We start from the raw sequence: 18,105 nt of genomic DNA on the forward strand, positions 1-18,105 counted from the left end.
TCCCTCTGCTTACTTAACAGAGGAACAACCTGCTAAGGTCTCTTTCTCACTTCCCCCTTAAAGACTAAATAACATCTATAACAGACTGATACTGGAGGTGAAATGACAAAGATAACTGTCAGTGTGTGTTTATATCAACCATTAAGAACACGTAATCAGGGAACAACTCTGACTAGACTAATTACATTATGTTTCTATTTGTTTTGCCTAATAGACCATGGTCAGGTAAAACATGGCCCAAGTCACAGACACCCTCCCTCTCTCTGAGACTGACCTGTGTACTGTTTGTCAGTGGAGCTGCTGACCTCTGAACTGGTGGTAGCTACAGTATCAGCTAGAGCCACCAGAAACATCTGTTCCAACCTGGTCAGACCTGGAAGACTGGAATGCATCAGCTGACTAGATAACACCTGGAGGGAGGGAGGAGGGGGAGAGGGAGGGAAGGATGGAGGGGGAGAGGGAGGGAAGGATGGAGGGAGGGAGGAGGGGGAGGGAAGGATGGAGGGGGAGAGGGAGGGAAGGATGGAGGGAGGGAGGAGGGGGAGGGAAGGATGGAGGGGGAGAGGGAAGGAAGGAGAGGGGGAGAGGGAGGGAAGGAAGGAGGGAGGGAGGAGAGGGAAGGAAGGATAGAGGGGGAGAGGGAGGGAAGGATAGAGGGGGAGAGGGAAGGAAGGAAGGAAGGAAGGAAGGAAGGAAGGAAGGAAGGAAGGAAGGAAGGAAGGAAGGAAGGAAGGAAGGCAGGCAGGCAGGCAGGGAGGGAGGGAGGGAGGGAGGGAGGGAGGGAGGGAGGGAGGGAGGGAGGGAGGGAGGGAGGGAGGGAGGGAGGGAGGGAGGGAGGGAGGGAGGGAGGGAGGGAGGGAGGGAGATTAGCAGAGAAGAACTGTATTAATCACAGAGGCGATATATTTACTTGACAAACACTTAAACCAGACAAAAACATCTCAGCCATCCACAGGCCGGTAAGTAAATAACTGTTGTTGTTGTTTACCTGTGCGTGTTCTGGTCCGAAGTAGGTGGGTCCGTACTGAGACAGGTTGATGAATCTAGACTTCTTCTCTACTTTCTCTGTAGCGAAGCTCACAAAGTCATCTGTCGTCACCGCCTGCAACTGAGGGAGGGAGACATACAATCACTAGATGATTGATTGGTTGATTGATTATTGATTTGGGTATAACAGAGAACAAGATTACATCTGGACCCAGAGGTTAACACATGGAGGGGTCATATGGTTCCAACAAACATTTACTGCATATCTTGTCTTTAGGTAACAGACAGAATATCAACATTATACAATAGAAAATAAACATGTTTTTGAAGAATCTGTTGAGCATCTACACACTTAGGAAGTATGATTCTATGAAAAAGGAAACATCTGTATGTGTCACTGAAACATCCAGCTAAAACCTGAAACCTCTTACCTGGAACAGGTCTGTGTACTGATCTCCTCCTGTCTTCCTCGCCCCCTCTACCTCAGCCACCTTCCCTCCCTTCGCCCCCTCCTCTCCTCCCTTATAGGAGGTGTCCAGGTCAGCAGAGAGCAGAGCGTAGAGGGGTAGAGGGGGAATGGAGTTGATTTCTGTGTAATCTCGTCCCCCGTCGCGGCCGGCCACGATGGTGTCTTTAGCCGTACTGCCGCTCACACTAATTGTCCGGGACAGGTGGCGTCTGGTTCCACCCTCACCTGCCTCCACGTCCCTCACCACAGCAACCTCCCCAGCGATACACTTCACCAGGTGGGACAGGATGGCCTGAAGAAGAAGAATAACCATCTTCCTCATCTTCATCAACAGTGGCAGAGACATTAATGTAGTCATTGACGGCATCATCGCCATCATCATTGTCATCATAATCACAGCAGTCATATTGTTGTTCTCTCTATTCTATGACTACTCAAGAAGTTGTCTGGTCACTTAAATAAATGTATCTTGGTTGCAAACATTTATAAAGTGGACAGGCAGATGGACAAACAGCCAGCCAGCCAGACAAGCAGCCAACCAGCCAGCCCACCAACCAATCAGACAGACAGCCAAACAGACATTCATCCACCCCACCCATCCACCCAGACCCACCAGACAGACAGACAGCCAACCAGACATTCATCCACCCCACCCAGACCCACCAGACAGACAGCCAGCCAACCAGACATTCATCCACCCAGACAGACAGCCAACAAGCCATCTATTCATCCATCCACCAATTCACCCATCCACCCAGACCAGTCAGTCAGACCCACCTTGGCGCGGCGGACCTTCCCCAGGTCCATGAGCTCCAGCAGCTGTGTTGGATGGTACTGAGGCAGGGTGGGGGACAGGGAGTGGGCCGCCTCAAACAGACCCCCCTCCTGCAGCCCTGCCGGCGCCTGGAGAGCCTCGTCGATTGCCACGTTGCCCTCAAACACACTCTTGGACCGGGCGCGCCCCTTGAACGCCGACGAGGATCCCCCCGTGGCTGCAGCAGTGGCCGTCTGCCCTCCGCTCCCTCCAACCCCCCCAGGGATGTTATCTTCAGAGGAGAGGCTGTCCCCCTCGGCATCACCGGGCTTGCGGTCCTGGCGCCACTGGGCGTACACGTGCATCTCACAGTCCATACCCACCACCAGGATGCCGTCCCTCACCCAGGACAGGGACACGGGCAGGGAGGGGGTGCCGTCTACAGAGGAGAGCAGGTCCACAGTGCGCAGCAGGATCCAGCGGGATCGGATACCCTGTTTCACATTAGATCAGGGATGCAGGGGGGTAAGAATAATGATTATTAGTAGAATAATAATAATGTTTATTATCCAGACGCTTTATAGTGCAGTCATTAGGCGCTGGTCAAAAGTAGTGCACCAATTAGGGAATAGGGTGCAATTTGGGTAGCCAGAGAGTAAATTCTTGTTCAATGCATGCAGTACTTTAGTCTGAGACTGACAACATTGACGTTGTTTGTTGTGAGGATGGGCAAGAGGGGCTAACCAATCAGAGTATCCAAAGCCAATGACACATTTTCAAACCACTGCTTTACACACTGGTGGAATACCAATCGGTTTCTGGACCAATCACTGCCCCATTCGGTGAAGGGTCGGGGAGGGACTCAGATCCAGCCTCATTGTGGAGAAGGAACTGACGTCCGTGGGCGTGGCGTTTGGCCTGAAGCAAGGAGTCTGACTAGCCAGGAAACCATTTGGGACGCACACTTGAAAACTTGAATGTCCTCAAAGAGGCAAGTCATTTAGCAGCATACACAACACATACAGACAGAACCACATGCTAACAAACAGCAGATGTAACAGCAATACACAGTAGACTAAATGTGTGAAGAATACAAGGTAGTGTGGGTTACGGAAGTACCAGTTTGATCCTGACTTTGGGTGTGTGTGTGTGTGTGTGTGTGTGTGTGTGTGTGTGTGTGTGTGTGAGCGTGTACCAGTTTGATCCTGACTTTGGGGTGTGTGTGTGTGTGAGCGTGTACCTGTTTGATCCTGACTTTGGGGTGTGTGTGTGTGTGTGTGTGTACCTGTTTGATGCTGCCGCCTAGAGGTAGGGTGATGATCGCCACCCCGTCCTTGCTTGCGGTCTGTTCGTTGACCACGCCCGAGATGCGACCGTACATGAGGATATTGGATCCCACCCCCACCGTGAGGATATGAGACCCGTCCTCTTTGGACAGCCAGTCCAGGTGGACATAGTGTTTGATGTTGGGAGAGTGGTGGTCGCGACTCATGTACAGGTCAGACCTACAGAGAGAGAGGGGGTTAGTCATTTTAGAGACATGCACACACAGACAGACACACACACCACACCCCACCAGTACCTGCTGTACACAAAGAGGTTGGAGTCTACACTGACTCCAGGGTCCAGGGTAGAGGAGGGCCTAGTGAAGTCATCCAGGTGGAGGGTCTGCTCCAACACCCACTCAGACCCCCCCGTAGACTCACACTCAAAGATGGACACGTGCATGGAGAAGTCCCCTGCTGGACCATGGCTCTGGAGAGAGGGAGGAAGGTACACACTTCATTAAACTGTCAGGTTAAATGCAAAAAAATGACATGTCTGAGGGAAAATGAACAATGAAGTATTGTACATTTTAGTCATCAGATGTTCTCATCCAAAACCATATCTAGAGACAGAACCACAACCACTTCAGGTAAAACCTTCTACAAAATGACTGATAAAGATTATACTGTATTTTTTTTACATTCCTCAGGGACAGAAATTGAAAGCAATGTGCTTGAATTTGGACAGGTGAACTACACCAGAATATGCACTAATCCAATGAGCCATTAACTTGAGTGGAGCGTACAGTAAAAGTCCTCTCCTACCTGTCCCGGGATGTGTCCGGGCCGGGGCTGTTTGAAGGAGACAGCCAGTCGTCCAGTGTAGGAACAGGACACGGCTACAGGACGTCCTGGGACACACACAGCACTGTTGTTATCCTCCTCCTCGTTGAGTAGAGCCCACGGCTCCCAGTGATAGACCCTGTTCTCCCCCTCCTCACACCCCAGGGCAGTCTCTCCCCCCTCCACAGAGCATCGCCAGAACCGGACGCGGGAGTCAGAGCAGGTGGTGACGATCAGGTAGGGGGCCAGACACACAGGGTAGATGGACGACGAACTCAGGTGACCTGGAGAGAGACGGAGAGAGACAGAGCGAGACAGTATAGAATAACTGTTACAAAAGAATCAGACTAACTCAGATGACTTGAAGACAGAGACATGGAGGACAATGCCATATTAAATTGTTAGGATCCAGTCCCTGGCTTGGGAGGCGTTTACATTTTCTATGATGTGCTGTTGGTTTTAAAACTTTTACTTTGGAATATATTACATTTGGACTGTTTTTACAAATATGTAAAAGTGTGTGTGTGTGTGTGTGTGTGTGTGTGTGTGTGTGTGTGTGTGTGCATATCCATCCGTACCTGCGGAGGGCGTAGCCCTGGTCACCTCCACCCCAACAGGCAGGTCCAGACGGTGGCTACAGACCAGCTTGGAGCTGAGGATCAGTTTGCTGGCTGACTGCAGGTTAGCTGTCGAGGCTGAGCGAGTAAGAGGGGAGGAGGACGTGTCAGCTGTACTCTGTTGTAACGGGATCGTCAGCTGAGACTGGTACGACCTCTCTGTGACCGGATCATCTGAACACACAGAGAGAGAAAGAGAGACAGAGAGAAAACTTTATTGTTCATATAGTCGTCTCAACAACAGAGGAAAAACTTTATTGTTCACAATATTATCTGAACAAACTTATCTAAACAAACTGAGAAAAAACGTTATATTCAACACAATCAATATACAAACTACACAGGCCTCAATGTATATACTAATCCACTGTACTACTCCGTTATACCGCAGTCCACTGTACTACTCCGTTATACCGCAGTCCACTGTACGACTCCGGTATACCGCAGTCCACTGTACGACTCCGGTATACCGCAGTCCACTGTACGACTCCGCTATACCGGGGTCCACTGTACGACTCCGCTATACCGGGGTCCACTGTACGACTCCGCTATACCGGGGTCCACTGTACGACTCCGCTATACCGGGGTCCACTGTACGACTCCGTTATACCGGAGACCACTGTACGACTCCGCTATACCGGGGTCCACTGTACGACTCCGCTATACCGGGGTCCACTGTACGACTCCGCTATACCGGGGTCCACTGTACGACTCCGTTATACCAGAGACCACTGTACGACTCCGTTATACCGGGGTCCACTGTACGACTCCGTTATACCGAGGTCCACTGTACGACTCCGTTATACCGGGGTCCACTGTACGACTCCGCTATACCGGGGTCCACTGTACGACTCCGCTATACCGGGGTCCACTGTACGACTCCGCTATACCGGGGTCCACTGTACGACTCCGCTATACCGGGGTCCACTGTACGACTCCGCTATACCGGGGTCCACTGTACGACTCCGCTATACCGGGGTCCACTGTACGACTCCGCTATACCGGGGTCCACTGTACGACTCCGCTATACCGGGGTCCACTGTACGACTCCGCTATACCGGGGTCCACTGTACGACTCCGCTATACCGGGGTCCACTGTACGACTCCGCTATACCGGGGTCCACTGTACGACTCCGCTATACCGGGGTCCACTGTACGACTCCGTTATACCGGGGTCCACTGTACGACTCCGTTATACCGGGGTCCACTGTACGACTCCGTTATACCGGGGTCCACTGTACGACTCCGTTATACCGGGGTCCACTGTACGACTCCGTTATACCGGGGTCCACTGTACGACTCTGCGGTCCACTGTACTACTCCGTTATGCCGGGGTCCACTGTACTACTCCGTTATGCCGCGGTCCACTGTACTACTCCGTTATACCGCGGTCCACTGTACTACTCCGCTATACCGGGGTCCACTGTACTACTCCGCTATACCGGGGTCCACTGTACGACTCCGTTATACCGGGGTCCACTGTACGACTCCGTTATACCGGGGTCCACTGTACTACTCCGCGGTCCACTGTACTACTCCGTTATACCGGGGTCCACTGTACTACTCCGCGGTCCACTGTACTACTCCGTTATGCCGGGGTCCACTGTACGACTCCGTTATACCGGGGTCCACTGTACTACTCCGCGGTCCACTGTACTACTCCGTTATGCCGGGGTCCACTGTACGACTCCGTTATACCGGGGTCCACTGTACGACTCTGCGGTCCACTGTACTACTCCGTTATGCCGGGGTCCACTGTACTACTCCGTTATGCCGGGGTCCACTGTACGACTCCGTTATGCCGGGGTCCACTGTACGACTCCGTTATGCCGGGGTCCACTGTACGACTCCGTTATGCCGGGGTCCACTGTACGACTCCGTTATACCGGGGTCCACTGTACGACTCCGTTATACCGGGGTCCACTGTACGACTCCGTTATACCGGGGTCCACTGTACGACTCCGTTATACCGGGGTCCACTGTACGACTCCGTTATACCGGGGTCCACTGTACTACTCCGCGGTCCACTGTACTACTCCGTTATACCGCGGTCCACTGTACTACTCCGTTATGCCGCGGTCCACTGTACTACTCCGTTATACCGGGGTCCACTGTACTACTCCGCGGTCCACTGTACTACTCCGTTATACCGCGGTCCACTGTACTACTCCGCTACGCCGGAGTCCACTGTACTACTCCGCTACGCCGGGGTCCACTGTACTACTCCGCTACGCCGGGGTCCACTGTACTACTCCGCTACGCCGGGGTCCACTGTACTACTCCGCTACGCCGGGGTCCACTGTACTACTCCGTTACGCCGGGGTCCACTGTACTACTCCGTTACGCCGGGGTCCACTGTACTACTCCGTTACGCCGGGGTCCACTGTACTACTCCGTTACGCCGGGGTCCACTGTACTACTCCGTTACGCCGGGGTCCACTGTACTACTCCGCTACACCGGGGCCCACTGCACTCTATTATACCGGGGCCCACTGCACTCTATTATACCGGGGCCCACTGCACTCTATTATACCGGGGCCCACTGCACTCTATTATACCGGGGCCCACTGCACTCTATTATACCGGGGCCCACTGCACTCTATTATACCGGGGCCCACTGCACTCTATTATACCGGGGCCCACTGCGCTCTATTATACCGGGGCCTACTGCGCTCTATTATACCGGGGCCTACTGTACGTTACTCTATTATACCGGGTTAGGTTGGGTCAGGGTTGTGGTTAGGTACTCACCCACACAGGCCTAGGTTAGGCTGTGTTGTGGTTAGGTTGTGGTTAGGTACTCACCCACACAGGCCTAGGTTAGGTTGTGGTTAGGTACTCACCCACACAGGCCTAGGTTAGGTTGTGGTTAGGTTAGGTACTCACCCACACAGGCCTAGGTTAGGCTGTGTTGTGGTTAGGTTATGGTTAGGTACTCACCCACACAGGCCTAGGTTAGGTTGTGGTTAGGTTAGGTTGTGGTTAGGTACTCACCCACACAGGCCTAGGTTAGGTTGTGGTTAGGTTAGGTACTCACCCACACAGGCCTAGGTTAGGTTGTGGTTAGGTTAGGTTGTGGTTAGGTACTCACCCACACAGGCCTAGGTTAGGTTGTGGTTAGGTTAGGTTGTGGTTAGGTACTCACCCACACAGGCCTAGGTTAGGTTGTGGTTAGGTTAGGTTGTGGTTAGGTACTCACCCACACAGGCCTGCACGGACTGTAGGTGCAGGTGCCACATCTGCAGCACAGAGTTCATGTTCAGGTCCTTCTCTATGACAACCAGGAAGAACTTCTCAGAGAACGGAGTAGGGTGGTACTCTGGAGAGGAGAGAAACACAACAACGCTTTTACAAGTTCTTCAGTTCAGTCATCCACTCATTCTTCAGTTCAGTCATCCACTCATTCTTCAGTTCAGTCATCCACTCATTCTTCAGTTCAGTCATCCACTCATTCTTCAGTTCAGTCATCCACTCATTCTTCAGTTCAGTCATCCACTCATTCTTCAGTTCATCCATCCATCCGTCCATCCCATCCTGAGTTGAAGGAAGGTCAGTATGTAGAGCTCTGTGTAGAGCTCAGTGTGTAGAGCGCATGTCATTCATACATTAACCAATTCATTATTCATCCATCCATTCTTCTGTCCATCCTTTTGCCCCTCAATTCTCCACCCCTCCCTCCCTCCCTACAACCTCCTGTACCCTCGGTAGAAGGGTAAGTTGTAGTGTAGAGCTCTGGGTCCTCCTGAGGCTAATCATGTCATTCATACATTAAACAATTCATAATTCTTCTGTCCATCCTTTCGCACCCTCAATCCTCCCTCCCTCCCTCCCTCCTTCCAACCTCCCGTACCCTCGGTATAAGGGTAGGATGTAGTGTAGAGCTCTGGGTCCTCCTGAGGTTTATACCCCAAAATAAAGTCCTCCTGGAAAACATGAAGGAGCTGGGTGGTAGATCCACACTATTGAGAGAGAGAGAGAGAGAGAACTTCTGTGAGTGTAATGTTTACTGTTCATTTTTATTGTTTATTTCACTTTTGTATATTATCTACTTCACTTGCTTAAAAAAAAGCCATTTGATTTGAATTGAGAGAGATAGAGGGTCAGAGGGAGGGAGAAGGAGAGAGATGGACGTATTTCCCTCAGATTACAAAGACCCACAAACAATTGAAAAACAAATCACATTTTGATAAGCTATATGTTAGGTAAAATACTTCCGCTGTGCGCTGAGCTGAGCACCACCATTTACCTGTGACTAGATTAATGATATAGCATGGTCTCTTGACTTACTGCTTAGATAAAGAGACAGGTGTGGTTAAGGGCCTGTAAGTAAGTATTTCACGGCAAGGTCTACACCTGTTGTATTCGGCACATGTGACAAATAACATTTGATTTGACTTACTGCTTAGATAAAGAAACAGTCAAATAGGTATTTCTTACCTGGTTAGTGATGACATCTAGTTCTATGATGCAGCCTGGTCTGGCTGTCGACTGCTGGCTCACTATGTTAAATACCTCTCCTACTAGTTTCTATGGAGAGAGACACAGTGAGAGACACAGTGAGAGACACAGTGAGAGACACAGTGAGAGACACAGTGAGTGAGTGAGTGAGTGAGTGAGTGAGTGAGTGAGTGAGTGAGTGAGTGAGTCACACACACAGAAAGAGGGAGAGACACAGATAGAGAGACACAGATAGAGAGACAGAGAGAGAGAGAGAGGAACCAGAGAGTTATGATGAGTTGTGTTGTTAGGAGAGAGAGACACAGAGAGAGAGACACAGAGAGAGACAGAGAGAGACACAGATAGAGAGACAGAGAGAGAGAGAGAGAGAGGAACCAGAGAGTTATGATGAGTTGTGTTGTTAGGAGAGAGAGACACAGAGAGAGAGAGACAGAGAGAGACAGAGAGAGACACAGATAGAGAGACAGAGAGAGAGAGAGAGAGGAACCAGAGAGTTATGATGAGTTGTGTTGTTAGGAGAGAGAGACACAGAGAGAGAGACACAGAGAGAGACAGAGAGAGACACAGATAGAGAGACAGAGAGAGAGAGAGAGAGAGGAACCAGAGAGTTATGATGAGTTGTGTTGTTAGGAGAGAGAGACACAGAGAGAGAGACACAGATAGAGAGACACAGATAGAGAGACACAGATAGAGACACAGATAGAGAGACAGATAGAGAGACAGAGAGAGAAAGAGTTATGATGAGTTGTGTTGTTAGGAGAGAGAGACACAGAGAGAGAGACATACACACACAGAAAGAGAGAGAGACACAGATAGGGAGAGAGAGAGAGACAGAGACAGAGAGAAACCAGAGAGGTATGATGAGGTGTGTTGTTAGGAGAGAGGGGGGGGGGGGGGGGGAGAGAGAGGGAGGAAGGTTAACAGAGTCTTTAACCAGCTACCTTGAAGCTTTAATGTTCCAGTCCCTTCAATCTCAGGATTTCACTGTTAATCTGACTGAGGACATCTGTACGTGTCTGTGTGTCTGTCTCTGTGTTTACTCACTGAGGTCTCAGGGTCTGACAGTTCGTCCAGTAGTTTCCTGGCGTCCACCACAGCCTGGTAGAGACGTAAGTTCTTACCGTCTGACGCTACGAAGCACGCACTGGAACTGTTACAGTACGTACCTGGAGATAGAGGGGAGAGAGAAGCTGTTTTAAATGTGAGCGCTCTGAGTAAGGTTCTGCATGTTGTTAGTATATACGCCCAATAAAATTGTAACTTCAACTTGAAGACCTACAGGTGTCGCCAAACCACCCTTTGACAATCTGAGTACTTCACCAGTACCTTGTCTGAACATGTGATACACACATGAACAGTTATAGATTATATACATCCTCCAACAATACGCTTCAGAGCACACTAGAAATGGGTTCTGTATTGCAGAGTATGTGTGTGTGTGTGTGTGTGTGTGTGTGTGTGTGTGTGCTAACCTAGCACAGAGCTGGGTACCAGGGTAGGCAGCCATGCTACATTGGAGAAGGCTGATGTGTGCATGGATTCCAGTGTGTGTGTGTGTGTGTGTGTGTGTGTGTGTGTGTGTGTGTGTGTGTGTGTGTGTGCGTGTGTGTGCGCTAACCTAGAACAGAGCTGGGTACCAGAGTAGGCAGCCATGCTACATTGGAGAAGGCTGATGTGTGCATGGATTCCAGTGTGTGTGTGTGTGTGTGTGTGTGTGTGTGTGTGTGTGTGTGTGTGTGTGTGTGTGTGTGTGTGTGTGTGTGTGTGTGTGTGTGTGTGTGCTAACCTAGCACAGAGCTGGGTACCAGGGTAGGCAGCCATGCTACATTGGAGAAGGCTGATGTGTGTAGGGAGTTGATTCGGGCCAGCTCTGACACCCCTCCAGTGCAGGACAGGGGTCCTATGTGGTCCACCCTCCACAGAATCAGCTCACTGTAGATGGCGTTCGGGTCATGGAACGTCCTGGTGGCCGCGTTACGCAGCTGCTTCCTGGTGGATCACACACACAGAGTTTGTCACAGTGTGTGGCTCAGTTGGCAGAGCATGGCGCTTACAACGCCAGGGTTGTGGGTTCAATTCCCACGGGCGACCAGTATGAAAAAGTATGCATTCACTACTATAAGTCTCTCTGGATAATGAGTTCGTATAAAACATGTGTTTGTCTCACACACACAACAGATTGTCAAAGACAGAGATTAGATTAAACACACACGCTTGCACACACACACACGTATTTCTGATACACACTCACATGAACATTTTGTAAACACACACACACTTTCTAGACATTGAGGGTCCTCGTTGCTTCCTCCTATGACACACACACACACACACACACACACATACACACACACACACACACACACACACACACACACACACACTCCCTTCCTCCCTCCCTACCTGCGCCGTCCTCTGGGGGGAGGTGTGTGTGTGGGTGGCTGGTCGAGGTCGATGCTGCCGGGGGCGGAGGGGGGGGTGAGGAGAGCGTTGTGGTGGGAGGAGGTCAGCAGTAGGGGGAGGACGGTGTGACACGCCTGGTCGTTGAGGTGGAACCGGTGACCGCAGTAACGGAACGTATGAGACACGGTTAGAACATTGGAGAACGCCGAGCGCTCGGCGAACGTCACCGCCCACTGGAGAGGGAAACGGATTGAAAGGAAAACTTTGAGTCACAAAATGTCTATACACAAGTTTATTATACATTATGTATCATAGAGTATGACATTATTACAGGGATCTTTGTTGTTTTACTTTATATGGTTGTAGTTTGTCTTTTAAGCATGAATGTAAGGATCTCAATACTCTTATGAGCCCTGGTCAAAAGTAGTGCACTACATAGAGAATAGGTGGGTTTGGGACACAACCACAGTCTGCCACTCCCTCTCACCTGATTGAGAGACCCGTCCACATGTTTGGACACCATCATGACAGCGGGGCCGATGCCTGGAGCTTGGCCCAGAGAGAGGCTGAGGGCTGAGGAACCCAGCCCAGCAGAGGCAGAACGGGGCAACCGGCGGGCCCTCTTCCCCTGCTCCCCCACAGCGTTGGAGCTATCCACGTTGGAGAAGGAGCAGGCGTACATCAGAATGTTCTTACTCAGGGAGTTGGCGTCGCCTGTAGGGAACGCCACCGGGATACGGGACGAGAACGACACCTGGAGAAAAAGGGATGGAAAGAGAGGGAGGGGAGAGAGGGAATAGTCTGATTGGAGCATAATTGTGCTTCCTCTTATGTGGGGATAATGCTGGTAGGTGTGTGTCCATGTACAATATGTGTGTTTCTTCATGTCCGTGTGTGTTGCTGCAGTCTCCTCTTACCTGCACCTGTCTGAAGATCCCCTGGATGTACTCGTCCAGGTATTTGATGTGCCAGACCAGGAAGGACCCGTCGCTGGGGTGGATGGTAAACAGCATGTCAGGACTCTTATTCCACTCCAGAGTTAACGCCTCCATCTTCCTCTCCAGCAACATGGAGGGCAGGGGCACTGAGCTACTGGAGCCTGGGGACGACGCCTTGGTGCTGCCCTCACCACCATCACCCTCCTCACCATGCTCTGATGAACCCTTCTCTGACATCTCATCTAGGTCTGGAGAGAGAGGGAGGGAGGGAGTTAGACAGGGGCAGAGTATGTCAGTGTGTATAGAATACCTTGGAACAGACTGATATTACCCAGATGTATTTCACGACTCTACAACGGTTTTGTACTGGGTCAGCTACTCAGAACTAGTTAATATATATATATATCTCACAACAACAACATGTAGATCTGAGGGTTTCTGAAACAGAGCGTACCAAAGTCAAACTTAATGGGGGAGCCGTTCTGGTCGAGGGCGTCGTCGCTGGCTTGGTCCAGCTGCTGTTCTGAGAGCTTGCGGAGCTGCAGCATGAACAGGTCCATGGAGGTTGTGAAGGACAGGTCCTTGTTGTTGAGCCAGTGGACCACAAACCCTCCTCCTCCACTCCCGTCCTCCGGAGTAAACACTGCAGACTCCGCTAGCACCGCTGGGATGTCTGGGGGATAGAGAGAGGAAAGGGGCGGGTACAGGATATCACTATGCATGTGGGAGGAATATCGGAACAAGTTAAGGTTGATGTTGCTAGTTCAGTGTGTGATGTGTGTGTGCCTGAGGCGGAGAGATTGTGTGTGCAGCTGTATGTATATGTATGTCTGATGCAGTGTGTGTAGCTGTATGTATATGTATGTCTGATGCAGTGTGCGTGTGCGTGTGTGTGTGTGTGTGTGTGTGTGTGTGTGTGTGTAGCTGTATGTATATGTATGTCTGATGCAGTGTGCGTGTGTGTGTGTGTGTGTGTGTGTGTGTGTGTGTGTGTGTGTGTGTGTGTGTGTGTGTGTGTGTGTGTGTGTGTGTGTGTGTGTGTGTGTGTGTGTGTGTGTGTGTGTGTGTGTGTGTGTGTGTGTGTGTAGCTGTATGTATATGTATGTCTGATGCAGTGTGCGTGTGTGTAGCTGTATGTATATGTATGTCTGATGCAGTGTATGTGTGTGTGTGTAGCTGTATGTATATGTATGTCTGATGCAGTGTATGTGTGTGTGTGTGTGTGTGATGTGTGTGTGCAGCTGTATGTACAGTTGAAGTTGGAAGTTTACATACACCTTAGCCAAATACATTTAAACTCCGTTTTTCACAATTCCTGACATTTAATCCTAGTAAAAAGTCCCTGTTTTAGGAAAGTTAAAATCACCACTTTATTTTAAGAGTGTGAAATGTCAGAATAATAGTAGAGAGAATTAATTATTTCAGCTTTTATTTCTTTCATCCCATTCCCAGTGGGTCAGAAGTTTACATACACTCAATTCGTATTTGGTAGCATTGCCTTTAAATTGTTTAACTTGGGCCAAACATTTTGGGTAGCCTACCACAAGCTTCCCACAATAAGTGGGGTGAATTTTGTCCCATTCCTCCTGACAGAGCTGGTGTAACTGAGTCAGGTTTGTAGGCCTCCTTGCTCATACACGCCTTTTCAGTTCTGCCAACTAATTTTCTATAGGATTGAGGTCAGGGCTTTGTGATGGCCACTCCAATACCTTGACTGTTGTCCTTAAGCCATTTTGCCACAACTTTGAAGTATGCTGGGGGTCATTGTCCATTTGGAAGACCCATTTGCGACCAAGCTTTAACTTCCTGACTGATGTCTTGAGATGTTGCTTCAATATATCCACATAATTTTCCTCCTCATGATGCTATCTAGTTTGTGAAGTGCACCAGTTCCTCCTGCAGCAAAGCACCCCCACAACATGATGCTGCCACCCCCGTGCTTCACGGTTGGGATGGTGTTCTTCGGCTTGCAAGCCTCCCCCTTTTTCCTCCAAACATAGTGATGGTCATTATGGCCAAACAGGTCTATTGTTGTTTCATCAGACCAGAGGACATTTCTCCAAAAAGTACAATCTTTGTCCCCAAGTGCAGTTGCAAACCGTAGTCTGGCTTTTTTTATGGCGGTTTTGGAGCAGTGGCTTCTTCCTTGCTGAGCGGCCTTTCAGGTTATGTCGATATAGGACTCGTTTTATTGTGGATATACTTTTGTACCTGTTTCCTCCAGCATCTTCACAAGGTCCTTTGCTGTTGTTCTGGGATTGATTTGCACTTTTCGCACCAAAGTACGTTCATCTCTAGGAGACAGAACGCGTCTCTTTCCTGAGCGGTTTGACAGCTGCATGGTCCCATGGTGTTTATACTTGCGTACTATTGTTTGTACAGATGAACGTGGTACCTTCAGGCGTTTGGAAATTGATCCCAAGGATGAACCAGACTAGTGGAGGTCTACAATTTGTTTTTCTGAGGTCTTGGCTGATTTCTTGTGATTTTCCTATGATGTCAAGCAAAGAGGCACTGAGTTTGAAGGCAGGCCTTGAAATACAGCCACAGGTACACCTCCAATTGACTCAAATTATGTCAATTAGCCTATCAGAAGCATCTAAAGCCATGACATCATTTTCTGGAATTTTCCAAGCTGTTTAAAGGCACAGCCATACTTAGTGTATGTAAACTTCTGACCCACTGGAATTGTGATACAGTGAATTATAAGTGAAATAATCTGTCTGTAAACAATTGTTGGAGAAATTATTTGTGTCATGCACAAAGTAGATATCCTAACCGACTTGCCAAAACTATAGTTTGTTAACAAGAAATTTGTGGAGTGGTTGAAAAACAAGTTTTAATGACTCCAAACTAAGTGTATGTAAACGTCCGACTTCAACTGTATATGTATGTTTGATGCGGTGTGTGTGTGTGATGTGTGTGTGTGATGTGTGTGTGTGCTACGTACCCGAGGCAGGGTTGATGCTGGCAGAGATGTGGAAGTGACAGAGAGCGTTAGCGTGGTGAGAGATGTGGCGGTGTGTGTGTGTGATGTGTGTGTGTGATGTGTGTGTGTGCTACGTACCCGAGGCAGGGTTGATGCTGGCAGAGATGTGGAAGTGACAGAGAGCGTTAGCGTGGTGAGAGATGTGGCGGTGTGTGTGTGTGTGTGTGCTACGTACCCGAGGCAGGGTTGATGCTGGCAGAGATGTGGAAGTGACAGAGAGCGTTAGCGTGGTGAGAGATGTGGCGGTGTGTGTGTGTGATGTGTGTGTGATACGTACCCGAGGCAGGGTTGATGCTGGCAGAGATGTGGAAGTGACAGAGAGCGTTAGCGTGGTGAGAGATGTGGCGGTGTGTGTGTGTGATGTGTGTGTGTGATGTGTGTGTGATACGTACCCGAGGCAGGGTTGATGCTGGCAGAGATGTGGAAGTGACAGAGAGCGTTGGCGTGGTGAGAGATGTGGCGGTGTGTGTGCTACGTACCCGAGGCAGGGTTGATGCTGGCAGAGATGTGGAAGTGACAGAGAGCGTTAGCGTGGTGAGAGATGTGGCGGTGTGTGTGTGTCTCGTGGGTCCCCATCTGAGACGGCAGCAGCTCAGTGTGAGACACCAGGGCAGACGACCTCCGACGACCACGACGCAGGTGCTTCAGGTGGCTCATCGACTGGCCAATGAGAGGACAGGACAGGCACGGGGAGGACCAATGACAGGGCAGGGGGTGGGACAGGAAGAGAGAAGTGTCATATTATTGAAGCCCTTCATACTGTTAGGTTCTAAACAGAGTACAAACTCAAACGAATCACTAGGAAAATCTCAAAACAAGTTTATTCGACCACTGGGTCAAACAGCTGCAAAGACAAAGACATGTTTACCAAGCACATATATTCAACTCCTTGACATCTAGCCAGCCAATCCATCTCTGTTGCAAGTCAGGAACTTAATTGGTTCCTCTTATTTTTGTAGTCATTGTGTGTAATAGGACTGTTCCTTGTCACCTCATCTGACCTGACCTCGGGTCAAATTCCTCACTCCTCCCTACTCCACGGCTGTCCTACCTTATCAGTGACTGAAACCAGACTGTTACCCTTTGCCTCCCTCCATAGGATCCATGAGATTTAACAATAACATGTCAGACAGAATGTACATTTCCTGCCTCCCCCTCTTGTCTCACTCAGTAACTTTCCATACACCTAGTTCTTATCCACCTTCCACTGACCCCAACATATTCATTCACTATACATATACATTCCCTATACACATAAAGTAAGTTCTCGTATGCTAACATGAATAAGTATATTTCAAGCTAGAATCCAACAATATCAATCTGTGCTACATCTGTGCCTTTTTAAAATGACTAACTAATAAAGTGTACATTCAAAATGACAACTACAAAGTTTGTTTGAAGAAGGCATTTTGTGCGTGTGTATGCGTGTGTGCGTTTTGCGGGTGTTTTTGGCATGCCTGTGTGTGTGTGTGTGTGTGTGTGTGTGTGTGTGTGTGTGTGACTGTGTGTGTGTGACTGTGTGTGTGTATGTGACTGTGTGTGTGTATGTGACTGTGTGTGTTTGTACTGTGTTGTCTCTACCTCCAGGGCGTGCTGTATCTTGTCCTTGCCCCCCAGGCCTGGCAGGCTGGAGCTGTATGTGTTCTCAGTGATCTGACCACCCAGGATACTGTCCTCTGGCAGCACCGTCTCAGACCACAACCTACAGACACCGTCCTCACACGACGTCAACAACACATTACACACACTACCCCTGGAGAGCAAAGAGGGAGGGGGGAGCAAGAGGGAGAGAGAGAGAGGGGTGGGTGGAAGAGAGAGAGAGGGAGAAAGAGAGAGACACAGAACATCATTTTATATTGATGATTGACAGTTTAGTAAAGCCCAAAATCTTTCCATTAGTATGGGATTGAGACATTCAGAAACACAAAGCTGAATCTATACAACAGATTGACTTATTTTTTCCCCCATTTAAAATGTGTGTGCGCGTGCACTTGTGTGTTTGGTCCTTTGTGTGTGTGTGGGTTCTGACTTGGCCATGTATTTGCTGGTCTTCCTCCAGGACAGGCCGGTGACAGAGCGGGGGTGGGCCAGGTATATGAAGGAGAAGTGGACCTGAGGGCCTTTCTTATCTGGGAGGTCTGGGAGCACCACAGCAGAGCGCCACCCAGTGGTGGGGTACCACACCTTCAACAGACAGTCATCCTGGACAGAAAAACACACAGGTGAGACAGACAGACACACAGGCGCACACACACACACACACACACACACACACACGCACACACACACAATGGCTACACTTGATCCTGAATAAGCTATCACAAAGCCTAGACGTCACATTACTGTGTGTTTATTACTCTACAGGTGTTACAGGAGAATCAA

The 18,105-nt window shown here is 49.7% G+C and overlaps 1 protein-coding gene and 1 non-coding gene across 2 annotated transcripts in view; one reads left to right on the plus strand and one right to left on the minus strand.

The window, feature by feature from the left end:
• The window catches only part of LOC120052951 (dmX-like protein 2), an 88,735-nt gene that overhangs the window by 50,251 nt on the left and 20,379 nt on the right, over positions 1-18,105 (minus strand). The window contains exons 4-23 of the mRNA XM_039000197.1: positions 17,753-17,925; positions 17,305-17,476; positions 16,203-16,383; positions 13,189-13,407; positions 12,714-12,982; positions 12,284-12,550; positions 11,797-12,029; positions 11,180-11,382; positions 10,438-10,559; positions 9,373-9,462; positions 8,786-8,894; positions 8,135-8,254; positions 4,897-5,109; positions 4,301-4,602; positions 3,793-3,965; positions 3,496-3,715; positions 2,234-2,704; positions 1,419-1,748; positions 989-1,108; positions 275-410 (exon numbers count right to left, since the gene is read on the minus strand). Coding sequence (XP_038856125.1) covers positions 275-410; positions 989-1,108; positions 1,419-1,748; positions 2,234-2,704; positions 3,496-3,715; positions 3,793-3,965; positions 4,301-4,602; positions 4,897-5,109; positions 8,135-8,254; positions 8,786-8,894; positions 9,373-9,462; positions 10,438-10,559; positions 11,180-11,382; positions 11,797-12,029; positions 12,284-12,550; positions 12,714-12,982; positions 13,189-13,407; positions 16,203-16,383; positions 17,305-17,476; positions 17,753-17,925 — 4,123 coding nt within the window. The remainder of the gene's footprint in view (positions 1-274; positions 411-988; positions 1,109-1,418; positions 1,749-2,233; positions 2,705-3,495; positions 3,716-3,792; positions 3,966-4,300; positions 4,603-4,896; positions 5,110-8,134; positions 8,255-8,785; positions 8,895-9,372; positions 9,463-10,437; positions 10,560-11,179; positions 11,383-11,796; positions 12,030-12,283; positions 12,551-12,713; positions 12,983-13,188; positions 13,408-16,202; positions 16,384-17,304; positions 17,477-17,752; positions 17,926-18,105) is intronic.
• trnav-uac lies at positions 11,416-11,484 on the plus strand. The gene has a single exon. It is a non-coding gene; the product is annotated as a tRNA-Val (tRNA).

Source organism: Salvelinus namaycush, chromosome 1 (assembly GCF_016432855.1).
Source record: "Salvelinus namaycush isolate Seneca chromosome 1, SaNama_1.0, whole genome shotgun sequence".
NCBI lineage: Eukaryota > Metazoa > Chordata > Actinopteri > Salmoniformes > Salmonidae > Salvelinus > Salvelinus namaycush.